This window comes from Zosterops lateralis (genome assembly GCF_965231275.1).
Source record: "Zosterops lateralis genome assembly, chromosome: 2".
Classification (NCBI taxonomy): Eukaryota; Metazoa; Chordata; class Aves; order Passeriformes; family Zosteropidae; genus Zosterops; species Zosterops lateralis.
Genome location: NC_139763.1, coordinates 103677510 through 103704370, shown reverse-complemented (window position 1 = coordinate 103704370; position 26861 = coordinate 103677510). Strand labels below are relative to the sequence as shown.

Below are 26861 nucleotides of genomic sequence, written 5' to 3'. Positions count from 1 at the left end.
GAAAATTTTCTTTGTTAGGGAAAAAAAAAATTGCTTCTTTTTTTTTGTGTTTGTAAAGAGATGCTCTGTCACAGTATCTGTGCACTCAGTGTGGTTTTCTTTGACTTCAGTGGGATTTGGATCCTGTGCATTTCTGAGTTTGCCTAACCTGTCATAATCAGTGAACACTGCTGCTCTGAAGCCTCCTACAAGGTGTCTCTCATTCACATGGATTAATTATGAAAGGTTTCATAAAAGGAAGTCCTTGTGGAAAGAGATCTGAAGGGAAGAAGGGAATCTTGAAAATGAAGGAGGAAAAAGTGCTCTTTGATCATTTTGATAATAACATTTGTCATGCCTTGAGAATGATAATTTCATTCAACCACAATGAAATGTTGGATTATTCCAAATAGCATGCCCCCTACTTTTCTTTCTCATCCAAAAAATGTTTATTTATGCACATTCACACCAATATTCTTCCCTCTGCTTCAACAGAAGCATGGAAAAATTACTGCTGGTGATAAAAATACAATGTCTGACCAAAGCTGAAAGACAAAACCTGATGCTACCTGCATGGTTATTAGGGACACCCCATATATATATGTGGGAGAAGTGGTTAAGTTGTTGGCATTCTGCACTCTCTCCTATTACTGACTCTCAGCAGTCTCTGAGAATGGCTAAATACTTGGTGTATTATTGGGTAACACGCTCTTAATTGTACTTCTTGACAGATGTGGAATGAGGTTTCACATGTGACCGTACTGATTTCTGTTCAGTGAGAGTATAGGATTGGCTTCAGAAAAGAAAGGTGATCTCTGGTTGGAGGACTGATCAGGAAGCTGAAGCTTTCTCTGTGCCTTGGTTTACCTTCTGTAAATAGAATTTTCAGGTTTTATTGTCAATGAGGAAATGCTTCCACAGTATATTTTCAGTATCTACCTCAATGCAAGTGTGAGCATCGCAGAAATACAAATTTAACTAGCAATTAGCTGCAGAATGTATCCAAAACCTGTTAAAGTCCATGAAAATACTCCCAAATGACCTTACCAGGGATTGGCTTGCAGTGCTTTTAACATCTTTAAGTGGAACTTTACACTGATACTTTCATCCAGGTCCCACCATTGGCTAAGGCGACTTTAACCGGTTGTTACCTCTGGGTGTAAAAATTCATTTAAATGATTTTTTTTTTCCTAATTTTTTTTTTTCTTTCTTTTCCCTTTCCTGGGCAGGATTTATGTGGGCATCATTCCTGTGATACCCTGGGAATGGCAGACGTTGGGACCATCTGCTCCCCCGAGCGCAGCTGCGCGGTGATTGAAGACGACGGCCTCCACGCCGCTTTTACGGTGGCTCACGAAATTGGTATGCAGTGCCTTTTCTGTTCCCCTGCCAAGCCAAACACTCCCAACAGCTGCATTAGGAACCAAAATACCCCGCAATTAATTCCAGATTTCCCCCGGCCCGGAGCCCCGCCTGGGGATTAGGGCTGTGTACATATGCACTTCAGGGTTAACTAATAAGGGATCAGAAGGCAGAGGAAGGCGCACAGTAGGTGTTTCCTCCCTGACAGTGGCCTTTCTAAGCAGCAGTTGAAGTGAAAATTCAAAGGCTGCTGCTACTGCCCAGAGATGTCAATGCATGGCCCTCCTGAGAAAGCTTGTGGCCCATCTGTTGTAATTTGCATGCACTTATTTATTGGAAAATAAGTCACATTTTTTGACTTGTTGCACGTGCTACTGTTAAGAAGCTTTTTTTTCCTTGTATTACCTGCAAAGAAAAGCTTTTGTGGCAAAAATCCCACATAATTCTAGTGTCTTTGTAAGTGCACAGAAATTCCACCTTTAGGAGTCCTGTAATAAGTGAAATAGTGATTTAGGTGATAAAGGTTTGGTCACAAAACCTGTTTAGCTTTGTTTCAATTTCCACCTCAATGGACAGCAATTAAATCAGGAGCCTTGCATGTACCCTTCAGAAGAGTTTAAGATAGAATTAGTGACAGAAGAAAGTTTGTGTTCTGGGATATTACTTCTGTCATGATATATCTCTTCAGAGAGACTGCTGCCATCTTGAACATGTTTAATTTAGTGATGTTCTGTGAACTGTGTTCACTGGAAATACATTTGCTATAAGGGTTGTTTGCTCTGGGGAGTGAACAGCAATTTGAAAGTGGAGAATGTTCTTTTTTTTTCTTTTTTGTGAAAACATTCTTGGAAGGAAATAACAAGGAAAGGAGAACTTTCACAGAGAGCCAGCTGCTGAATTGCCTTGTACCTCGTGCCAAACCAAAGTAAAGTTTGCTTTGGGAGTATCATTGCAGTGGTTCCATTTTCAAGGAGCTTGCAGGTAGAGCCTGAGATCTGAGTGCCTTACACATATGGCTGAGGAAACAGAGGTCACCAAGGATGGAAAATGACCTGACTCTTCAGTGACAAGTTATCCTAACCCTGCTCCTCTTACAGCTCTGCAAGGGAATTGCATCAGTAGTGGCTGGAGAAGGGATCAGGCGTTGCATGAAAATGTGAAATACTGGGGCAGGATGAGTCCCCAAAGCAGAAATGTTATTTTAGGAAGCAATAATGTCACAACAAAAGAAAAGGTCCTCTGGAATCACTAATTCAGTGCATTTAGGGAGAGCTACAGCAGTGTAGAAAGACAGAATCCCATGGGATGTGGATGCGGGTGCTGTGAATGAGCCATCACAAACCTGGGATGTGTTAAATGGCAACCTTAGCCTGTCACTCAAAGCCAGAGTGTTGTGGACACTGCCTGTGTCCCTTGCAACCAGAAGTGATGTTTCTGCTGAGGGTCAGTGGGTAGGGTTGGGTGAGGAGCCCTCTTGCTGATGGATCTTGGAGGTGAAGAGAACAGCAATGTCTTTCCTGCCATTTTATCAGCAATAAATACATTTTTTAGGTAGATTAAAAATGAACAAACACAGATCAGTAAAGATAGGGATGAGCAGCAAACATTCACATTGTTAGCTTGAATTCCACACAGAGAAAATATATGCAAAAGTGAATTATTTTTAGTGGTCAAGAAGCACATTTTGGAGAAAGGCCATTTTCATACCTAGGCATTTACAGGAATCTCTAAAAACTATAATTTTCAATGTAAAAAAGGCATGAATTGAAATGAATAAATAAGAACCCTAATGGATATAAAACCTCTAGTTTGAGGCTGTTTAAAATAACATCCTTTTTTTTTCCCCTCCTCACCAGAAGTTTTTAAGAAAGGAGGGATGTCAAGTCACAGAATGATCTTTGTGTGTGTGGCCTGAAGTGGGAGAAGCTGAGAGGAAAACACAGCTAAAATTGCTTGAGTACTTAAATTAAATCAAAGGTCAAAAAAGGATGAAAAATAAAAGTGTGGCATGGATACCCTTTAGTTAAGCACTTTGGGGAAAACCTTGCTTTATTTTATTTGGAGACCAGATTTCTTCCTACAATCCAGAAATCTCCCAGTTCCCCCTGTCCTGTGGGCAGGGTGTAGCTTTAATTTAACGGTGGCTCAGTTCCTCAGTCAGAGGGGATGCTCTGAGCCCAAGATGTGATTTTCTGTCAGTTGGGAGGTCAGGGTGAGCCACCGAGGGAAGGAGAGTCACTCTCAGAGGGTTTTGTGCACAGGCAGCACATGCAGCATCTTCAACATGGACTTGATCCTCAGAGTGTGCTCACTGTGCCTTCCAGGGGATCTAAACACTCTTACTTCCCCCCCCCCCCCCCCCCCGCCCCAAAAGAACCAAGAGCATTTTCCAGGCTCAGATTCTTTCTCTGGAAGGCAACCAAAGTCAATTGAACTGCAGCTCAACCCAACAGGAGGATGCACAGCCTGGGGGCTCAGGTTGGGTTGGTGCACAGGAAGCCAAAAAGCAGCTTTGCTGCAGGACAAACCTGCTGCTTCTGTTGCCAGGGTTTTGCCACATCATGTGTGAGATGTCTGTTTTATTTCTTTCAGATAAAATAGATGGATTTTGACCAGTGGTTTTTGAGGGGGAGAGAAAAGGAATGAGCAGCAACAGGCAAAACCTCCACAGGCCTGTAAAGGAGAGCACAGGAAGGAATAGATGCAACCAAATTCTTGGTACAGCTGATTAGCTGGGAATAAGAGGTGGAGATCTTTATATAAAGTTTGATAAGGTAGGACCTGAATCTTGTCCTACTTGTATGTAGGAAAATCAGTAATAGCTTGTCTTCAATGTCAGATGGAAACAAAAGAGGATAATGCAACAAAAAAACCCCACAAAGAAACCTTGTAACTTTAAATGTGATAATCCAGTTTCTCCTCAGATTACAGGGGAGTGATGTTAATACCATAAATGTTATTTTGAAATCAAAGCCTGCCAAGACATCCAGCCACCAGTAAATCAATATCTGGTTATCTTCTAGCAGGGGACATGCTGCTGTCAGTTGGGACAACAGTAGGTTCATTTTCACAAAAATAACCTCCTGGATTCTTGCCTCAAATCATCAGTTCCCTCACCATGTGGCATATGGATGCCTTTTTTTACTTCTAGCAGCTCCTTCAGCTACACCTCCACAGCTCTGCAGAGCTGTCTGAGCTTAGCCACAGAACATAGGCATTCTCCAGGTCTTTGTTATCAGCAGCCTATTGGCTGCCAAAAATGATGTTTCCTTGCTTCATGCACTTCCCTGCCTCTTGGGGAGATGTAGAAGAGAGCATTAAAGAGTCTGAGATTGCTCATAATCTCAACAGTTATTTGATGTTTTTCGTAGGGCAGCACTACATTGCTCCTCCATGTATCCCTTATTAAAATAATCATCAGGAAGCAAAACCAATGAGATTTGCACTCTAACACTCTGGACTTTTGGATCAGAGATTTGTTACTTTGACAGTGCTGAATTATAAACAAGTGAAGGTCAGCATGATCCAGCAGCAGGCACAGTCAGTCATTTGGAATTGCATTTGACATATTTTGTGATGGAATATATCCATGTTTTGCAGCCTGGTGCTGTGTTTTGAGTCATGGTCAGAAGTTTGTGCTGGAGTCCCACTGTGCTTTGGCACAGCCGTACCACCACCCTAAACAATTTGCCATCTACAAAAGCAAAATGAGAAGAGTTCAAGGGGATCTAAGTGGAGCTACTGCTTGTTTTATCAATAGGAAGTTTCTCCAGATGACAAAAGGAATCCCACAGAAAGCCAAGAGTTAAACTTGAGTTTTGTTCTAGAGTCTCCTGAGTTTTGATCTGGTCCCTAAATACAAAAGCATCCTTCCTGCAGCCTTCAAGCAGGCAAAGCTCCAGTTCAGCTCAGTGGGAGTTACATGGGTCTAACAGCTTCAATTATATCTATCTTTGTTCTTTCCATCAATCTTGAGAAACTTACTTTTTTAAAAGGAGGCAATACAGCCTTTCCTCTCAGTGATAATGTTCATTTGACCTTTTGCAATGTTCCTACTCCTCTGTTACACAAATACTCTGGCATGCAGTTACTCCTTCTGTCCTCCTGAGTAATATGGTTTACTGATGTTCTTTCCAAATATTTTATTTTTAGGCTATAGCTTTTAGCATTGCTACGTGGAACTAATTAAACCTTTGTTCATTAATTTCCTTTTATCTTTCACATGTGACTTCTGGGGAGGGAAGGCCAAAGGGTGGGATAAAAGCAGCCTTCAAATATGTTTTAAAAATTGCTGCAAAAATTTGCATAATAAATCATTCCTCATGTCCACCTAGGACAGCACAAGGGGTAATGGCCTGAAATCGCAGCAGGGGGGATTTGCTTTAAGCATTAGCCAAAATCATCTAAGCAGGACAGTGGAGGGCAGGACTGGAGTGCTTGGGGAGGCTCCATTCTGGAGGTTCCCAGGAGCCAGCTGGCTAAAGCAGCTGTGGCTCAGAGGATGCTGATCCTGCCCTAGGGCAGAGGATGCCTTTTCAAGGTCTCTCCTCAGCATCATTTTCTGTGGTTGTGAGGAGTTATCACAACATCCTCCACAGCTGGGCTCAGTAAGGCCTGAAACCAAGGGACTGCACAGAAACTAAAACTAGAAAATCATGGAATGGTTTGGGTTGGAAGAGGCTGTAAAAATGATCCAGTTCCACCCCCTGCCACGGGCAGGGACATTATTCCAGGTTGCTTCAAGATGGCCTTGGACATTTCCAGGGACAGGGCAGCCACAGCTTTACTGTGCCAGGGCCTCACCACCCTCACAGCCAAAAATTTTCTTCATATATTAAGTAATGAGTTTGATAACAAATCTTCTCCAGCATGGCATCATTCTCTGGCCTCTGTCACCACTGAGGACAAAAGTGTCACCAGCACCATCAGCAAAATGTATTAGAGAGGATCATTTTCTGTCAAAATGCCATTGTAGAAGTGAGGTATTGCTCTTGGCATCTCTACTCACTGAAATACATCAGAATACCATGAACTCTTGAGTGGATTGGAGCTGTTTCTTCAGAGACTGAGCTGTGTTTGAGCTGCAGGCCACTGAGGAGGGAATACCATGTCTAACTTACAGCAAATTCTGATTCTGACTTCTTCAGTAACAAATGAAACTGAGAACATCGTGTGTGATACTTAAAGGAGTCTTTTGATGTCCGCAGAAGAGTCAGAAAATACTCCCACTCCTTGTTTTACCACATGTGCTCATTTTGTGTACGCTCAAAAGTAACTAAAGACAGCAATCTTTTCTTTGCCGTGTTCTGCTGAACATGCAGCCCTTTGATTTCAAGGCTGTCAAGATAAAGCAGATAAAGACAAGCTTCAGACCTGACAGCTACAAATCTCCTGCAGCCTTTCATTTCAAGGGGATACATTGCCAAGGGCACCGAGTCTCACAGCCACATGAGAAAAACAGTGGAGGTTGTGAGTCTCATATTATGTTTTCTTCATGACAGATGAAGTTTAGGCAAATATCCAGGTAATCATAATTAGGCAGATTTGCTTTCTTAAAACAACAAAAAAACCCAGAGAGTACACTCATCCAAGTCTTCTCTGCTGAGATGCATTAGGAAAATTGCTTGATTTCTCCTCTTTGAACCTTTTTTCAAAGTTCTATCTTAACTTCTGCTTGCAACAGCTCTCAAATTAAGCCTTCATGAACATACCCCTTTTGATGAAGAGGAAAGGTGGGCAGACAAAGTTAAGCCTTTTTCACAAGAGCTGAAGGTGGGGCAGAAAATTAAGCTAATGCCTCAAAAAGCAAATATCAGCTGTCTAAAAGGTTGCTGGTTAAAATTTTGAATAAAAATTCTTGGCTTGCCCAGCAATATTTTTATTAACTTGTAATGTTATATAGAATATATCATCATTTCACCTGCAGCAGACATGGTGCTTAAGGCAAACTGTAAAATGCTGTGTTTTGCCTAATATTTCATTCTCAAAAAATATGTTACAGACATGGTTTAGTGGTGAATTTGGCAGTGTTAGGTTTATGGTTGTGCTCAATGGTCTTTTCCAACCTAAGTGATCCCTGACTTTATGATCCTAAAAGAAGTTCAGTGTTCAGCCTGGGCCTCCAGCTTTGCAGGCTGCAGGGTAAAGTAGGGATTGCTTTCCTCCTCAGCAGGTAGATATGCCAATACAATCATGTAGGTTTTGTGAGGGGAGACTTCTGGTGCAGCAGACAATGCAATTTTTACACTCTTGCACTGTGTGCTCCCACAGAGTTCATTCCTTTACCATGAGCTGCTGTGAATTATGTTCTTTCCAAGTTCCTCTGAGTTGAACAGGTGTGAAATAGGTGTCACCATCTCCTGCTTCGTCATTAGAATGCCCCATTAATTAGTGCAGTGTGGACCTCCAAGGCCACATCTTTTTAATGATTATTTATAAAGTCTGTGTGGGCACAGTGGCCCGTGTTGCCTGGGCACAATCTTGCCTGGGAATTGCCTGTCTGACAGGGATGATGTGTCTGTGATCTCAGCTCAGGTTTGTTTTGTGTAAAGTCTGCAGCACTGGTGGCTGAATGTCTGATTAGGGATTTTTTTTAACGTCTGCTCCTGAAAAGAAGCTGCACTCCAGACTATTGTTTCATTGACTCTGAAGAACTCTTTTAAGCCAGAAATATTAAAAACTGCCTCTGGGCTGGAGATTTAAAAGAGAGAGTGATTTTTTTTTCTAAATCCTTTTTTTTTTCATAAGTGACTGATAGCAGTCAAAGAAAAGAAAACTGAAAGGAAAGGTCAAGAATAAAAGGAAGAGGAATGACTAGTTTGATATTCTATGCAATTTTCTTGTAAGCTTGTGTAATTCAAATCACTTCTGTTTATTAACAAAAACACCAGCTTTATTAATTGTTGCTGCTTAACATGACTTCATGACTTCAAGAGGATTCCTGAGTGATACCAGCATGAAGTTCTTAAGGAGTCAGATACTCACAGGAGTTAGAAAAACAGCCCATGCCAGAAGAAATGGTTTTATTTTGACAGAGTTTTTCCCACATGCAATCTTTGTTTAGCCAAGGGGAGAGCAGGAGGTTGATGCTGAAGGTCTGGGCTGGTGATTAGCCCAAGGAATGTTGAGCCAGGAGCTTCCTGATCCCCATGAGAGCCACTGACTCACAGGGTAACCTGGGGCACATCTCCTGACCTTTCTTTGCTCCCCAGTTGTCCCAACTGGAAATTAGGTGAAAGGCATGATCTCACTGGCAAACATGTGCTTCATCCGAGCGGAGCCTCTCTGAGAAAACAAATTACAATGCCTGCAGCGTTTTTCAGTCTGCTGTGTCACCTTGCACGTGTCCTGTGGTCAGATGGAGCACAAGAGCTGCTCTCTGACATGCTGTCCAAGCTCAGGGATTGGTGGCTTTTTTCCAGGAGACCCACCTTGGTTTGTGCTTTAACAAAACCTGGAGTTGGCTTACTGTACACTGTAGATATTTTCTGTTTTGTTGTTTCTAATGCTTGAAATACCAGTGAAAAATGTATGACAGAAGAGGAATTTTGCATGCTGTTCACTCAAGAACCTCTGCAGATAGCCTAGAACTGTATATTAAGAAAAACCAGAAATATCCAGACTTGGGGCTGTCCTGTGCAGGGCCAGGATGACTTGGGTGATCCCAGTGGGTTCCTTCCAGCTTAGGATATTCTGTGATTCTGGTTTGCTTCTCAGTATTCCTGGGAATCAGAGAGCTGCTTCACATCCAGCACAGCTCTGGTCACTCCTGCTTTCCCTGCAGGCCTCTTTGTGTCCTGATCCTCAGAGAGGATGAAAGTTTTAACTGACTTGTTATAATTTCTCTGAAGTAGTCCCACCTTGTATTAGGGATATAGTCCCCATTCCTGCAGGGTGTAGGGATCATTTTTGAACTCATTGCAGGTGTTAGTTCCCGTTGGGCTGTAGCAGGTGTTGGCCTTCAGCAGGAAAAGTTGTGAGGGGAGGATGTCACTCCATTTGGGTTGTTGGTCTTTTTGGGGTTTGAGATGAATTTACAAGCAGGCCACCTCCTCCTTGGCTACAAGAGGGCAAGCCCTGCCTCCCCTCCATCTGTTCCCTTCCCCATCTCGTGCATTCCTACAGCATAACTTAACTAAACACCATCCTGCTGGTAAAATTGTATTATGTCATTTTCACTCAGTGGGAACTGTCAGCACCAGTAAGATGCTTCATTAAGTAGAAAACAGCAGATGATCTACAAACCCATTCTCAATCAGTCATCATTTTACAGCTGCTGGGAGCCTTTTCTTTTTCTTCAACCGCCTGGTTTGATGTTCATACTCGTACAAAATGGGGTGGGGCTAAAAGTGACATTCTTTTTTAAAGCCTTCTTTGTAAGGTTTGTATTCCTCGAGTCTTTGCTTCTGTCCAGAGCTTTCTCCAGAGCTCTACTTCCATGCAGAGATGCTTCTGCTTCCCACCAGAAAATGCCAGAAACCACCCGAATGTCCTGTGATAACATCAGCAGGCTTATGCATGTGAGGGGTGATGGGGAGAGACTTGTTGAAGTAGGAAGGGAAGTGTCCCTTCCTTAAATTTTGGATGCAGAAGGATGAAGAGTGCAGATGTTACAGGACTTTGCTGTTCTCATTTCTGTGCTAAAAAGAGCAAAATTTACCCAGGCAGTATTTTGAGATTACACAGCTCTGTGGTATTTTGAATTTTGATTCTTTTTAATTAAATGCAAAACCAGATTTCAGCATCATTGGGAGTTTGTCATATGCTTTAAGCACTTCTAAGTCTGGTCAGAATGCCTTAAAGGCAAAGTTAGGACAGAGAGAAATTTAGGTTGTGGTAAGAATTAGCAGTTTCAGCTCCATAAAATCCTTCTGGAGTTGCATTCACAGTGTTTGTAAGTGAATGTGTTTGTCACCCCAGGACATATGCATACAAAGTTAACTGGAAAATCGGTATGGAGAACTAAAATCCATATATTTAATGTGATTATCCTCAATAACATCACTGGTGGCTAATTTAGAAGCCCAAGTACTGACAATTAGAATGATGTATTTTGGGTATTATTTGGTATACTTACTGCTTCTTTCCTTGTCATGATGGGGTTTTAAAATTATTTTTGAAAATCTTAAACATAACAAGGGAGATTCACAAATACTTTGGGAGGCTTCTCCTCCAAAAGGCTGAAGCTTGCCAAATAAGTGACTTAGTTCTTGTCATGCACTGGAACAATGGCCTGATTTAATATGACAAAGTAGATGCTGCTAATGAGGTGTGTCCTCAGCTCACCCCATCTATCACTGTAAAGCAGAGAAGTTAATGCTGCTCTCTAATTAAAGGTGAATTCAGTAGTCTGACACTTTCCAGGAGATGACCCTGTTTCAGATTTCTCTGCTTTTGCCAAACTATTTGGGATGAAATGTTCTGTGCTGAACGGCGGCCTGAGAAGCATTTCATTTTATTTATTTACTTTGAAATTCTCCACAAAGGCTGTCCAGCCTTTTTCTGAGGAGGGAGGCTAAATTGCAACAGTGTAATGAAGAAATCCTCAGTATCTCCTCAAAGTGAAGAGCTTGAAATTTACCTGCAAGCTTTCTTATACCCAAAGGATATTTTGTTATTTGTCTATCTGAAGGATAAAAAAGATGTCACAGCAGAGGAACTCAAGAGCAGCCCAAGCTGCAGAAGCATTAACAGGCCTGTGACTATGTGCACTGTATTGTTTAATTATGTACTTACATGGGATGTCCTTAGCAGAAAATGAACAGTTCTGAAGAGTGAAGTAGAGTTATGCAATAAGGGATTTGTCTGGAGAACAAAACTTCATCTTACATGGGTGATGTGCTGCAGACTGGCTGTGACAAACTGCAGTTCTGCCCTGCCAGACTGAAAGCTTCATGTCACAGAGTTCTGGGTAGTCCTGAAGAGTGGTATAAAACACTGAGCACTCTGAAAAATGACATCCTCGAGTTGCTGGTGTACTCCCAACTGTCATTCATATCTCACACTGAACCAATGCTGAGTGCCACGGGATACTGCTCAGCCAAACTCTTTGGATCAGTGCTCCAGCTTTTTTTTTATTCACCCAGGGCTGTTCAGTACCAGGGCAAAGACTTGGAAATGAAACTTCTTTTCCACTGGGAGACCCTCATTGCCTTATTTCACAAACATTCTGCAGTGAGGTAATTTCTACAACTGTGAGCAGTCTTGGATCAGTATGTATTAAATGCCCAGCCCACTTCAAGAGAATTTGCTCTGTAGGTTAGAAGAAGTGCACTGATTATTTGGTTACTCTGTCAGGAATCCTTCAGTTTGAAACAATAATCTTAGCAGTGAATTGCTTTGCTCAACACCAGTATTTGTCTGAAATGAAACAAAGCTGTTGTCATCTCTTCAGAGCAAGTTTTTATATGGTGCTGTATCAGATTGAAACTTGACATGTACCTCCTGATATTCAGTGTCTCAGTGCAGCAACAGAAACAGCATTATATGGTCTTATATAGGAAGTATTGCCAAACAAAAATGGTTTTACTTACCTGAATAAAGAAAAAGCCAAATCTTGCAAAATGTGTCCCTTTCAGGGCATCAGGCTTTTTTTCTGCAGCAGTTTTGATGGGTGGTCTTGTCCCTATTGTTAAAGCACTCTTGGTTTAGCCCTGCATGCCTTACTAATCAACTTCTGGCTGAGGTTGAACATTTTGAGCATTAAGTTCAGCTCTCTGCAGCTTTATTCCCATTCATTCTTCTACCCTTCTTTTAGTTGCATCATAAATATGTTGAGCTGTTTAAAAAGATGTAGCACATTTCTAGACAGTTGCAGAACATTTTCACAAAGTTCTTCTTGCTGAAGGTGATTTGGAAAAATAGTAAGAAGTCAATTGTTGATAAATATAAATGAGTACAATTCCCATCCCTCACATGACTGTGAGCTCCAGCTGGTAAACTCTGGAAAGTCACATAATTCTATTTCTTTGTTTCATTTCCACAGGGCACTTACTTGGGCTTTCCCATGATGACTCCAAGTTCTGTGAGGAGAACTTTGGCTCCATGGAAGACAAGCGCCTGATGTCCTCCATTCTGACCAGCATTGATGCTTCAAAACCCTGGTCCAAATGCACCTCAGCCACTATCACAGAATTCTTTGATGATGGCCATGGTATGTGTTATCACTCCCTGTGCCAGCTGCATGGTACTTCTTACTGTGACTCTGTATTTTTTTAATTAGAACATTTTCATGGCAGCTTATTTGCTAAATGTGACATTTACCCCTTGGAGAATTAGGACAAAAATTTCGTTTTCCAAAAGTAGAATTAAGAAAGCATAGTCTTCACTCTTTAATGAATTTTAAAGTCTTCACTGTGCTCCCAAAGCAACTGCAGTTATTAAACAAACCACTCAAATTCCAAAATGCTGAGATAAAAATGACATAATTGAGTGAATGGATCAAGTTGTTATGGTAACCACAATGCTTATGGATAAAAAGTATGGTGTGTCTGCTGAATGTAAAGGTTTGCTTTTAAACATTTTGTCGGCTTATTTCAGTGCTCTCTGAAATATTTTTCTCTGAATGACTTAATTTTTTCTCTCAATTTTATTAGATTCATTAATCTGTACTATCCTGTTTTATGGTCCATATTGCTCTGGCATTGATTTAATATTACCAAATTAGTTTTCCCAAATGAAGAGAACTTTCTCTTTTGAGTTACTGAGGGAACTCTCCCACCATCCATGAATGACCTCTCAGAGAGTGTAAGGAACTGTTTTCTCTTCAGTTCATGAGTAGCTATCATTTAGGTGTGTGGTCTTCAAGAGCTATTGATAGGATGGAATTATTCATACAAAATTGGAATCTCTCATCAAGTACGTCCATAGTCCTCTGGGAATTAATTTTATTGTTGATGCTATTGGTGTGATTTCAAATGCATGATATTTAAGGAATCTCTTTTCTTGATGGATCAGCCCTTCAGAGACCTTTTCTAAGTAACAGTCTTCTTTTCTGTAAAAACTTATAATTTCCCAGTTACTTACTTTAAATGGCAGATCTGTCCTAGCAGAATACAAACACCATCCATGAAATCAAAATGGAAGTCAATATTTGACTTTAAATTATTTGAAAACTTGATTTGACAATCAATGGCCTCAGTAGCCCTGGGTGTATGAGTGGTGCTGAATGACACCATGAACTCATTTTCCTCAGCAGTGAGACACCTGACAGCTGAGTGCACTGCAGACACCAGCACTACATGGAGTCAGCTGAGTAAATCCCAGCAGAAATGTCTGCTCCAAGGTCAGCCAGGGGGCTGGGGAGGTTCAAGGTGCTGATTCCCTGTCTCCTGGGGGCTGCTCTGAGAACAATAAACAGCTCTGTCCTGGTATCACCATTTGTTTTACACTCACAAGATGACCCCAGACAACAGTTTGACATTTAGGAAGAAAAGGCTGGGTTTGTGTCCAGAGGAGAGTGTCATTTATATCCATCTGCATTTAGCAAAGCCTTTCCAAAGGTACTAATTGCCTTTATTGTCATGCCAACCACCAGGCCGTGAGATGGTTGCTTGGGACTCACTGTATTCAGTCCCAGTGCTCTCTGCAACCTGGAACAAGGACTGTTTGTGTTTTAATTAATTTATATCCTGCTTATCTGCTTCCTGCACAGATCTTGTTCTGCCTTTATTTCCCCCCAAGATATATTACACACAGCATTGAGAGAGATAATGACATGGCTTAATTAGCACTGTCATCAGCCAACAATGTTGCTCTATTCCAGGGCACAAAGATGTTCTTTGGTGCCCAGGACAAAAAAAAAAAAAAAAAAAAAAAAAAAAGGGACTAGCAGTATGTATATGCTCTGGATGTTGAAATGTAATGCAGAATTGAACGCCCTCCCACCAGGGGCCCACTCTGTCCTTCCTGACTATGACAAGCAGGAGGTTGGACCAGCTGGTGGTAAAAACACCTGCAATCATTGCAACCTGTCCAAACACAGACACTGCTATAGTCTGCTCATATAAAGATGGGGGGTTTTCCTGTGGGAAATCCTTATGGGCCTTCCCTATCTTCAGTTTTGAATTTATCGTGTGAGATCAGCTGGAGCACCTGGATTTGTAGAAATTACACAACTTTCCTCAGTTAATGAGAGGTTTGGATCTCATTCCCCCATGTTCTGGAGAGGGAAACATGCTATATTTGCTGTGTAGGCTTGTGAAACCTGTTTGTTACTCGCACACAGTGGGTTTTAACTGGAATGATTGACAGATGGGTATATGCAAGGATAAGACTTTCCTTTTTCTCTAAATTTGTATTTCCAGTTGAAATGAGGTGTTACTATGGTGTTTTAAAATACTGAAAAACAGGTCTGCTTGGGAGGTTGATAAACTTCAGCATAGGTACAAAAGCAGTGCATAATACTGAATATTAACATGCTACAGCCTTCTCATCACTGCCCTCGCATTTCAGTGGTTTCCTCCCTCCTCACAAGGTATATGAAAGAGGATTTCCACTGTCATTTACTTTTACAAGTTGTATTTTTGCCAGAAATTTTGCGAATTATGCCCAGAAACTCCAGGAGAAAAGATAGGTGCTTCCTAACTCCTCATCACATCTCTAACATTTTATACTACAACAACCCAGGGTATTTTTAATTATCTTTATCTCATGACAGCTAGCATTGGCACACCTTGTCTGCATTAAAAATTCAGCATAATCCAGATTAAATACAAGGCCAGGGTAAACCAGGGTCAGCAAATGGAACAGGTTTAACAAGACCGAGTTTTTGGTTGCAAGTCATCATGCAGAAAGAATTTTTGGCTAATTTGGCTAATTGGCATTAGCCTTTAGAAGAGTAGAACAGTTGCAGTAAGTGTGTGTTTTGGAAGGAGAACTCAAGCTATTGAGAACTGGGTATTTGGTTTGCTTAAACTCCCTGGCATAGCTTGAGATTCTATTCCATTTTGTGTAAATAGTGAGGGTTTTATAGATAGGCTTTTTTCAGCCATGGTGCAAGTGAAGAACACTGGTGTGGATTCCAAAGTGAGGTAAATTGTGGTGAGTTATTTTGGCTGAGGATGAGTGAAGCTTGCCCAGACCACATATCCCTTTCATGAAGTGTAAAAGAGGTTACACTGAATAAATAGTTCTGCATGTCAACAAGTGAGGTTTCCAATAGTAAAAAAAACCCAGCTATCAGAAGATACCTAGAACATAAATGTGAATTCTCATTTTTAGGGTGTACCAGACAAATCTTGACCACTGCAAGCCTTAAAACACATATACAAATCTTTACATTCATGCACTTTTTTCTTCCTGTTGTTTATAGGTTCTTGTATAAAATGGGTAGCCCTTTTCAAAATAGTTCCATAAGCAGCCAAGTATCACTCCTTAAAAGAAAAGTGCAATCCAGCTTTAGTGCCAACATTAAATTTGATACACAGGTTATGTTTTTCCTTTGGCCTGGTAGAAATTTTTATTTTTTGTACTGTTTTGTTTGGGGTCTTTTGCCTCATTGGCTACAAGTCTGTGCTTTTTGATTTTTCTGGCATCCCTTTAGAAGGTTTACTATTTCTGACGGCCTGATTTAAAACTCAAATGACAACTTCGAGTCTTGCTTACATGAGTCTTGCTCACTCCTTAAATCACAAACCAATAAATAGCATGGAATGCGTTCTGAGTTTTGTGTAAAGGATTGAAAGGCCAAAAAAGGATTGAAAGGACCTGGGTAAAACTCATTTACACCTCAGGCTGGAAACAGGCAGCTCAGCAGCGGAGTCAGAACACAGTGGCAGCAGTCTGACCTCGAGAAGACCTGATTTCACCTCAGAGTCTTCACATCACCATCCTTTGAAGGAGGTTCGCTCTCACCCCAACAACTTTGCAGCACTGCAGGGAAGCGTGGGAAACAGCAACAAATGAGAGTAAACAACAGCTTGGCTTGCTCTTCCAGGGAACTGCCTGCTGGACCAGCCCAGGAAGCACATCGTGGGCCCCGAGGAGCTGCCGGGGCAGACGTACGACGCCATCCGGCAGTGCAAGCTGGCGTTCGGCGCCGAGTACACGGTGTGCCCCGGCATGGACGTGTGCTCACGCCTCTGGTGCGCCGTGGTGCGCCAGGGACAGATGGTCTGCCTCACCAAGAAGCTGCCCGCCGTGGAGGGAACCCCCTGTGGCAAGGGGAGGATCTGCCTACAAGGGAAATGCGTGGACAAAACCAAGAAGAAATACTACTCGGTAGGTTAGCGGCTGTGATGCCGAGGGGAGGTCGAAAAGGTGATCCCTGGAAGGTGCTGTGTTTTGTGGGAGTGAAAAGGGCTGAGTGGAAGTGAGATTGAGAGCTGCCTTGGTTGTTTAGCACATAATCGGGGTGTTGTTGGTGAGGGATGTAGGAAAAATGCTGCTGAGGTTCAGGAAGTGTTATTTCTTCTTTAAGGAAAGCCTTCATTCCTAGAAAACTGGGAACATCCTTTCAGAGGAGTTGATTTGCCCGTTTAGTAAAAGACAGTTATCAGGATATGGCTTTCTTGGCACAGAAAGCAAGATAAACCACATCTCCACATTTAACTTAACACTCCTCATCTGAAAAGCCCCAGGGCCCTACTTCTAATGAAGAAAAAAGCAGATGAAATTAATCCAGAATATAACTTCTGGATCAGGAAAATTTGTGCCTCCAGTGACAGAGAATCCCCAGGCTCATGAGCTGTCAGCTGCACAGGTCAGATACTTCTAAATTCTCTGGGTTGACAGTAAGCCCCTTCTGTTACACTCACAGAAGAGATGTGGACTTGTAAGAGCTTTGTGAAAATATTTGCAAACTATGGGAGCCATTCAAGTCAAGCTATAGCCTTTTATAACACTTTCTTAATGGATTGCTATACCCTTTTTTTATGTATTCCTCTACTTCTACTTGATATTGCAATACTATAGCCAATATAGCAGAGTTGACAACTCCATCTCTTGCCAGTAATTCCAAGCAATACCTACGCATCACAATAGTTGGATTTAATTAATCTCAGATTAGCAGTATGGATATATTCTGGGAGTTGAACCTCTTGCAGCCAGTTTGAGGGGCCTTTTTGATAGGAATTGCAAAACATAAGAGAGCAGCCCATGAAACTGGGTGTGTTCCATGAGGAGGCTGAACGCAGCTGTGTGGAGCAAGACCCAGCATTGGCTTTGCACCCACAGTACAAATGAGATGTCATCAGTGTGCAAATAAAAGACAGAAATTAACTTTGCTGGGAGAAAGGAGGTTCCTAAGACCTGTTATCCCTGAATGGCCAACTGAAGGAATTGTCTTCAGTTGAGGAAAGCATTAACGTTGACTTTGAGGTCAACAACTCCATTCACGCTTGGATGATGAACTCACCTCCTGCTGTTCCGTGTGTTTTTCAGGCTTCAAGCCATGGCAACTGGGGCTCCTGGGGGCCCTGGGGACAGTGCTCCCGTACCTGTGGGGGAGGTGTTCAGTTTGCCTATCGCCACTGCAACAACCCAGCCCCCAGGAACAACGGGAGGTACTGCACAGGCAAGCGGGCCATCTACCGCTCCTGCAACGTCACTCCCTGCCCCGCCAACGGTGAGTGCCCTCCTGCTCCAGCCCGCCCTTCACAGGCACTAAACACTGATTGTCTGACCTGAAACCATGCAGAAAAGGCTCTCTGGAGCCTCCCCAAAATGTGTTTATCAAGGCAAGACACTCATCATTACTACAGTACCCTGACTCTTTGCCCACACCTCACCCTGGATGCCACAGAGAAAGGAAACTTGAGTGAAAAAAAGTCAGTCCTCTAAAATGAAACATCATGCAAACATCAGGCCTTTAATGCTTGTTATGCCATGGGGAGATTTCCAAGCTAAAACAGTAGAGGGATTGGAAGGCTGTTCTAAGTAAAGAAGTGGTGTGACATAACTTGAAAATGATATAGGAAAGAAATGGGAATAATAGATGGACATAATGACATTTGCAGCGTGGTCTGAAATAGCCACTAATGATGTGAATAATTCCACAGCTAAATCCTTTCGACAAGAGCAGTGTGAAGCAAGGAATGGCTATCAGTCTGATGCAAAGGGGGTCAAGACTTTTGTGGAATGGGTCCCCAAGTATGCTGGAGTCCTGCCTGGAGACGTCTGCAAGCTGACCTGCCGAGCCAAAGGAACCGGTTATTATGTGGTATTTTCTCAGAAGGTAATGGCAGCTTCAGTCAGGGTTTCATGCTCCAGTTTAGAAATGTCTTGTATTTTAGAAATCTTTCCCTACAACCAGAGAAAAGAAGTTAATCATATGATTCAAATATTTAATTGTGTCATCAGATTTAATGGTTTGATACAGTGGTTGTGCCTTAAGGTCAGAACTGGCCTCTAAAATGAGATAAGTTTTTCCACATCTCAGTATGTGAATGCATGAAAAATATGGGCCTCTCTGCTCTAGTTTGTTTTCAGTAGTGGATAAAGAGCTTTCTTCCTAGAGTTTGCTGTCATTATGGAGTTTTCTGGAAGAGAAAGTGTTAGGAGAAAAAAGTAAGTCTAACCCTGAACTATGTTTAATGAGTCCAGACTAACTCCTAAAGAACCAATTGGCATAGGATAATTAGTGGTACAGATGTGACTTGAGGTCAGTTTGTTCTATCAGATGCAATCCAAACTGAAAGTTAGCTGTCCTTGCTTTTGTCCTTTTGCTAAATTTCATCTGCTTTTTTACCATCAATATTAGAGAAGCTCAGTCTGGTCTGACCTGCTCTGAGCTGGTGACTTAAGTAAGGAACTGGGTTTTGCCGGGTGGATCGAAACCCACAAATTTCTGTGGCAATTTGAAGCAAGTTTTATTTGCTTGCCCAGGTCACTGATGGCACAGAGTGTCGACCGTACAGCAACTCGGTGTGTGTCCGAGGGAAGTGCATCCGAACGGGCTGTGACGGCATCATCGGGTCCAAGCTCCAGTATGACAAGTGTGGGGTGTGTGGAGGAGACAACTCCAGCTGCACTAAAGTCATGGGAACCTTCACCAAAAAGAGGTACTGATCTCAACAGCAATTCTTGTTGTGCAAATAGTTACTCTGCCATGTGCTGCTTGCTTTCTGTCTCTACGTGCAATTTGCTTTCACTTGGGGGAAAAAAACCACACTGCTTGTAGCTTATTGCACTTTCCAGATGTGCACAGCTGGCTCCTAGCATTATCCTGAAACTGGCAAAGCATCAGCTGGCAAAACACTGCACCCAGCTCATTTCTGACACGAAGTGCCAGTGAAGCAGGTGAGCATCGACAGGAATAAGCCATAGCAGCTCATGCCACTTGCAAATCTTGCTGTGTAAGATGGACTGTGGTTCCTAGAGGACCCAGAAAAAGGAAAAGAGAAGTAAATCAGAAAGTTGTTGGGATCAGAATTATCTGCATCTCCCTGAGATCTTGCATTTCCTACTTGTTGCTGCATTAGCAAGTTACACCCTGAGAATGCTTTTTCATCTCATCTATTTTGGGTGGCACTGAGGACATCCCACCTGATTTTGTGACACATATTCCTTGTATTAGAAGTGCAGAGAAGCAGACAGCTGTAAACCCCTTCCTTGATAACTGAGAGAGATTATACCCAAAAATTCCCTTTTCCCACTGCTGAATATGTGTGGAGTTCAGGTAAATAGATGAGATATCAGAAGTATCATACATAGGCTTACTCATGACTATATCCCTTCATATCCCTTCATGTCCACTGGCATACTAGCAATCTCCAGATGGATTTTTTAAGTCAAAATATTTATAAGCAGTTATCCAAGAGCCATTTTTCTGTCAGAGTTCACCTTTTAACTGTAATAAAGTAAAATAAAAGGAACTCCTGCCATGGTTTTCCCTCACCACACTGGGGAGAGTACTAGTAGATCAATCTCAAGTAAGTACTTTCTGTCAACTAATTTTTTTCCCTCTTGAATTCTTAAGATTCATTTAAAAAATTGGGAGTTTTAATAATCATTTATACAGATTCCAAGGTCTCAAAGGACTGATCTGCATATAGAAACTTTTAGTTGACAGTTTCTACTCAGGATCAGTGACTGCATTAAGCGTCTTTTATATGTGAACTTGATTTTATGTCTTCCAAATTCTTACATAGCATGGTGAAAGCTACCAGAAGTTGAAATCTGACTCCTGAAATGTTCTTTTATTTCTGTACATTTCAACAGACTGATTAATGGCAGTCAAAAATGGCTTGGAGAGTGAATTTATTCTAAAAATAAACATAACTAATCTTCTTCCTGGTAAACCAATGATTGCTCACCTAACGATGCCAAAACACGTCTGCCAAAAAGATTGGCTTTCCAACCAAATTAGTAATTATGTAAACCAAATCTTTTCCAATTTGTAAATATTGGCGTGTCTGGAAATGTCTAAATGAAGATGACAGTGGGAGATGTATTTCATGTGATTTGGTAATGATCAAGCTCCAGGAAAAGTGTTAGAGAGGCTCCATGAATTTCAGGGAGGCCAGATATGTATCATACACTTGGAAATGGAGAGATTTATTATAATTATCCCTGTGAAGTTACCATCTTACTCCTCAAATCATGTATTTAAAAGTGTCATGAGACTGGCCAGACGGTAAAGTTATGTTCTAATATCATTTTGATTGGATTTGTGACTGCTGCTTTATTTTTACTGGAAAAGTTGTTTGAGGCAATTCTTCTCTGTGAGTAATTGACATTAAAATAAACCCCCGATTAAAATAGTGAAATCTTAATTGTCTGTAAACTGTTTTTACAGTTTTGTTTGAAAGGGCAGTGCTGGTAGGAAAATTGTCTTTCTTCCACTGAAAAATGGCAGGTCCCTTGTTGCTGTCCACTATAACTATCTGTACATTAAATGTACAGGGAAATTGAAATGTACGAGGCAAAACTAATATTTCCCACTGCAGACAATTGCCATAACAACATTTGTTTGTGCTTTTTTTTTTCTTTTAAAGCAAGCAAAACAGAATCTTCTGGGAAATTTGTTTCCTTAGATTCTTTGTTTAAAAAGCTGTAAAGCCAAATTATCAGAAGTTGGGAAAGATCTGCACATGCTTCTCTGTGCAGATGGAGCATTACAACTCTTTGTGCAGACAACTTGAATTCTCCAGGACTGCTCATAGGTTTTGAACAAATTATTTTGTAACTTTAATTACATGTTTGAACTGAGTTATTTTGGCAGCTCTTGTGTAAAAGTATTTGTGCAGGGCTGTAGAGTAGAGTCCCCAGCCTTGGATTCACACCATATTCCTCCAGCTTTATGGAGGTGCTAAATCAGTGGAGTCTTAAGTCATTGTCCCATAACTGCTGGAAATAGCAGGAGATCAGCACAAATGTTTCATCTGTAGTATGTACAGTCTCTACTTGTGCAGCTAAAAGCTCTCAAAATTAGCAGTCTGTTGTTTAAACAATCCCAATGGAGATGCCATCACTTTTATGTATTTTTAATTTATTTTCTCATTAAACCTTTCAGATATGATGTACTTTGAGGATAGTTTTGTCACAGGCTTAGGAATGAAAACACATCTCCAAAGTCCAGCTGGTAGCTTACAGCTATGTAAAGCCTTTAAATTTTTTCTATATATCAGTAAAGTTAAAAATAACATACTTGAGATAGTGATAAATTCCAGCAGACTTGCAGATTTTGAATGCTTGTCACTTTTGGTAAAAGAGTTTAATCTCCTTTTCTAAATCCCAGTTAAGATAGTTCATAAGTAGTAGAGAACTCCATGATGGGGTTCCAGATGAAGCCTTTGGGTGCCCCACTTATTAGACACTTGACGATTAATCTTCGGCTTTATAAGTTTCAAAGTAAACAAATTTTTTCTCCGTGATCAAGCTTATTTTTAAATGTTCCCAAGGTACCTCTACCCAGCTGTTCCTCTGCTCGTGCTTTCCTTAATCATCATTATAGCAAAGACAGCAAGGAACAGCTGTAACCAATGCAGATCTCATTATCTTTTCCTTGGCAGGCAGCGCGTGCATCGTATTTCATATCTCCCACCCTTTGCTGAAATCTATAAGCTATCTGTTATTTTTCATTCCTCTGGTATCTGACCCACGTCAAGCTGTCCCTAAAGCTAAAGATTAAGAAATCTGCAAGAAGTGCAGTAGAAACTCTTGGAGAACGTGAAGAACAGCACAGCAGGCCAACAGTGAACCTGGTTAAATTAATCTCAGGGAAAGTCCAGGTGGCCTGAACTGAAATGAAGCAAGATGTTGTTGTCCATAGGTTGAACTCAAAGATCTGTTCCAGTCTGGTTGATTCTGTGGTTCTGTGTCACGCCAGTGACTTTGTGAGGCGTTGCAGTGAGACTCTCCCTTCTTTCCCTCCCTTCAGCAAGGGCTACACGGATGTGGTGAAGATCCCAGAAGGGGCGACCCACATCAAAGTGCGGCAGTTCAAGGGCAAGGACCAGAGCAGGTTCACGGCCTACCTGGCCCTGAAGAAGAAGAACGGGGAGTACCTGGTCAACGGGAAGTACATGATCTCCACCTCGGAAACCATCATCGACATCAACGGCACCGTCATGAACTACAGCGGCTGGAGCCACAAGGACGACTTCCTGCACGCCATGGGCCACGCGGCCACCAAGGAGATCCTGATCGTGCAGATCCTGGCCACCGACCCCACGCAGCCCGTGGACGTGCGCTACAGCTTCTTCGTGCCAAAGAAACAGGCCCAGCTGCCAAACTCAGTCCCCAGCGGCAGCGGCGGCAGAGTGACGGCCCCGGCCGCGCAGCCCCGCTGGGTGACGGGGCCGTGGCTCTCCTGCTCTCGAACGTGCGACACGGGCTGGCACACCAGGACTGTGCAGTGCAAGGACGGGCACGGCAAACTGGCCAAGGGATGTCTGCTCTCCCAGAGACCCTCAGCCTTCAAACAGTGCTTGCTGAAGAAGTGCTAACCTGTGGTGGCGTGAGCTTCTTTCAAAGAGGTTTGAGGAAGCCGTTGTTGGCGTGCTGGTGTCAGGTCTGCCCAGACAGAGAGAAGCACAGGCTTCAATGTACTTGCGTTCAGTCTCTAATTATGGGCAGAATCTGCCTATTTGGACCAAATGAAGATGTGCACTGCTTTAAAGAACGGTAGGGTGGTCTTAATACGTCAAAGAAAGTAAGCATTAAAGTTGTTATAAGCCCTCTGTGTCTGCAAAAACGTAAAATAAAGTAACGCAAAAGAAGAGAAACTAGTGAATGGAGGATCCTGGGATATTTGAAGGTTACAGAATCATCTCCCCTTTTTCACCTACCTCTACTACAGTATGTCCTTAGGAAACATCACGTGTCCCCATGATCCCACAGTAGCTTATTTTATACTGTTTTGTAAATATCTTTCAGTTGGTATATCACTTTATATCACTTCCTTCTATTAAAGAAATCAAAAGACAAACTACATAAGCAAAATGATTGACCAAAGTATATCTGCAGCCCTTGTGGACTTGGTCCACCCTTCAGAAAGGGCCACAGATGTTTTACTGGAAAATGAAGAGCTTGCTGCTGGTTTTAAAAAGTGATACGTTTGGTTTTGACAAAAGGAAATACGTGTTTCGTGGTAGGAATTTCCTGACAGTATATCATTAGTGTCTGACAAATCCTGTGTTTGCACCCCAAAATTCTCAGGAGGAGCCTTGCAGCAGCTTGCAGAGCAGGGAACCCCACCCTGCTCCAGCAGCAGGAGCATCAGCAGCTCCTCCCTGTGTATGTGTGTGTGTGTAAGGCATGCACCCAAGGAGGAGCTGGCTGGCAGGAGGGGTCTGTGTGCTGTGCTTGTAAACCTCCCTGGCTCCAGCTGGGTCACAGCCTGGGCTCCTTGTTGCCACTGAACAAGAGCTGCTCCTCTCCATGAAACAAAGGCTTACTGTACTCTGTAGAAAACTAGTTAAAGAACCAAAAATTACAGGTGAGGTAATCAAGTGTCTTCTAAATCAAATGTTCTGAGGCTGTGTTCAGCTGCTTTCACTGGTATTTTCTTTATGGCTTCCACCTTGAATTTAACTATGTGTAATGTATCTACAACTTTTCAAGAGGCTATCAAGGTCAAAAAAAACACAGCAAGCAGTTAATATTTTATCACTGTTTTGTCCATCATGTCTAACTCTGGTATTCATCTTACCAGCAAAAGTTTGTAACTGTTTGTCTTTTTTTTTTTTTTTAATTGTTTTGTGTGTGTTTTGGGGTTTTTTTAAAGCTATAGAAGGCATTCATGTTCTGTATATCTACTACATTTGGGAGGAAGAGAGGTCACTAGGAAGTCAAACCACATCAGGATGTGGAGGACTTGTCCAATATCAATAGGACTGTTTCCACAGCACAGGCAGTAGCTGGTAACAGTTTTCCTTGGCAGCAATTCCTGAATCCTATTATTGTCTTGTGGAAGTTCTGTGACTGAGGCTGGGCATTTCACCTTGTGCAGGTGGAGGCCTGAGAGCAACCCTGGTGAAGTTGCTCTCCTTAATATCAACAGGCTTTGAATTAGACCCTAAGGTAACATGTACCAAAAGAAATGGTTAAAAAGCCACTGATGAAAGTAGAACCCCATCTTTTACTCCTTTGTTCATCCATACAAGAGAGTAGGAGACTGCAGGAGGATTTTCAGACAGACCTCAGCTGTAAGTCAGTGGCGCTTGAGCACTGAAACACCTCAGGCTCTTCTGAAAATCCCAGGCATGAAATCAGCAGGGAAAACTTGCTGGAATGTGGAGCAAGAAGGGCAGGTCTGACTCCAGGCTGACACAAACATGTTTTTGCAATTGTGGCATGTTTGTGTGAACTCTAAAAAATCATGTGATGATTTCAAAACAGCATAGAATTGCTACATCTACAACTGTGAAATCTGGAGAAGGATCTGATTTTTTACCCTGTTTTAAATAAACAGTACCAAGGGCAGGGCCTCCTCCTCTGTTCAATGGATTGCCAACAAATGTTATTAATCAGCTTTCAAAAATGGTGTGGCCTTCTGTTCAGAAGTAGACCCTGTGCAAAACTGTGGATCTTGAGGAATACTCCCCATTTATTCTTGATCCCAATCTAAGAACTGAGATCAAGGCTCAGAAAATTTGCAGAGTGCTGGAAAGTAAACATTTATGACTCCTCTGCCTGTTAAAGTAAGATTACTTTGAAATGCCTTGTTTTTCCTTCCAAATAATCTAATTTTGCTGCTTATATGTGTATTACACATGTCCTAGAACCTCTCCAACAAGTCCATAACAAACAGAAACCATCATGAGAGGAAAAATCAGGAGATTTAATGTGTCTCAGCATAGACAACATTTGTCTCAGCATACAGCTGCTGCGTTAAGTGGTGTTTGTGTTCTGTCATAATAGAGACAGAATGTGCAAGTACTTGTGTTTGCATCATTGTAATAATTTATTATATATTCAGCAGGCTGAGTAAAGCTTTTGGATGCTATCTAGGCATGCCATATGCGGGTATAAATTCAGATCTTTCTTAGATCAGGAGTGTATTTTAAAAATGGAAGAGTTTACTTAGAAATAAACACAAGAAACCACTGCAGTGATTTTCACCAATGTAGCAATTAAGCAAATTAACACAAGCAAAGATGTGAGGGGGCAAAGGGGACAGACCAAGGCAGGACCCTAAAAGTGAAAGATAGAGGGTAAGTCAGCACTTGCTTTTTCACATGTTCCTAAATCAGATCCAGTTCCAAACCTTGCCTGTGGCAGTCATGGCTGTCCCATGTACCTGATGAATGAAGAGTTGGTGCAGGGTCTGTTCTCAGCTGAATTCTGTGTCACTCACACTGTGACATCATTGTTTACATTTCTACCCAGTGTTGCACAGCTGGATTCATGAAATGCGCCAAGGGGATGGGAAACTGGAATTCTGCTCTTGGCACAGCCAGGAACAATCCCAGTGTTAAATTCACCCTGAATCTGGGACATGGTCCCAGTGCCCTTAGGTGAATTTGGACCCCTGAGCATCAATGGGGTTTACAGCATCTGCTTTTCAAGTAGGATATTCTCATTAGGAAAAAGCCTAATGGCATCTTTGGTTTGCCTGTGTACAGGAAATTAAGTTTAGCTGCCCTCCTGTGGAAACAGTTTTATCACAAGGGGAAGAGGGAATAATCTTGTGGATTAATAACAACTGTTAAAAAAAAAAAAGCAACACAGCACTGAAAAAATAAAATAATTTATTGTTTTTACAACTGGTATGTGAATGGATGTAATGAATTTATTTATTCTTATTTAACAAAATACCAATTGTGCAAATTCTATATTTAAAATGTTTTGCTATCGTCTCTGTCTCTTTTTCTGGCTCTCTTTTAATTTATGCTTCGGATTTGTGTTGAAAGTACACCTTGTGAGTTTACATAATATATGGCACTGGTCATTTTTTGTATGATACTCTTTAGACTTTCTGCATGGAATAGGAGTGTATGTGGATACACATGTATAGATCTATATTCTTTTTCTGCTGCCACCTTTTCCTTAGAGAAGTAGCTTTTTAATTTGATGACACCTGGTGCTCCAAGCTCCTTGTTACACTTCAAAAAGCTCTCAACAAGCAAGTCCCAAAG

General features: G+C 41.8%; 1 protein-coding gene across 1 annotated transcript in view; it reads left to right on the top strand.

Moving 5' to 3' along the window:
- Positions 1-26491, top strand: part of ADAMTS5 (ADAM metallopeptidase with thrombospondin type 1 motif 5) — a 36627-nt gene extending 10136 nt beyond the window's left edge. Inside the window, exons 2-8 of the mRNA XM_083854678.1 lie at positions 1209-1341; positions 12326-12493; positions 16277-16560; positions 17722-17905; positions 18339-18514; positions 19165-19340; positions 22661-26491. Of these exons, the coding sequence (XP_083710804.1) occupies positions 1209-1341; positions 12326-12493; positions 16277-16560; positions 17722-17905; positions 18339-18514; positions 19165-19340; positions 22661-23228 (1689 nt within the window). The 3' untranslated portion in view covers positions 23229-26491. The remainder of the gene's footprint in view (positions 1-1208; positions 1342-12325; positions 12494-16276; positions 16561-17721; positions 17906-18338; positions 18515-19164; positions 19341-22660) is intronic.
- Positions 26492-26861: the final 370 nt, after the last annotated feature.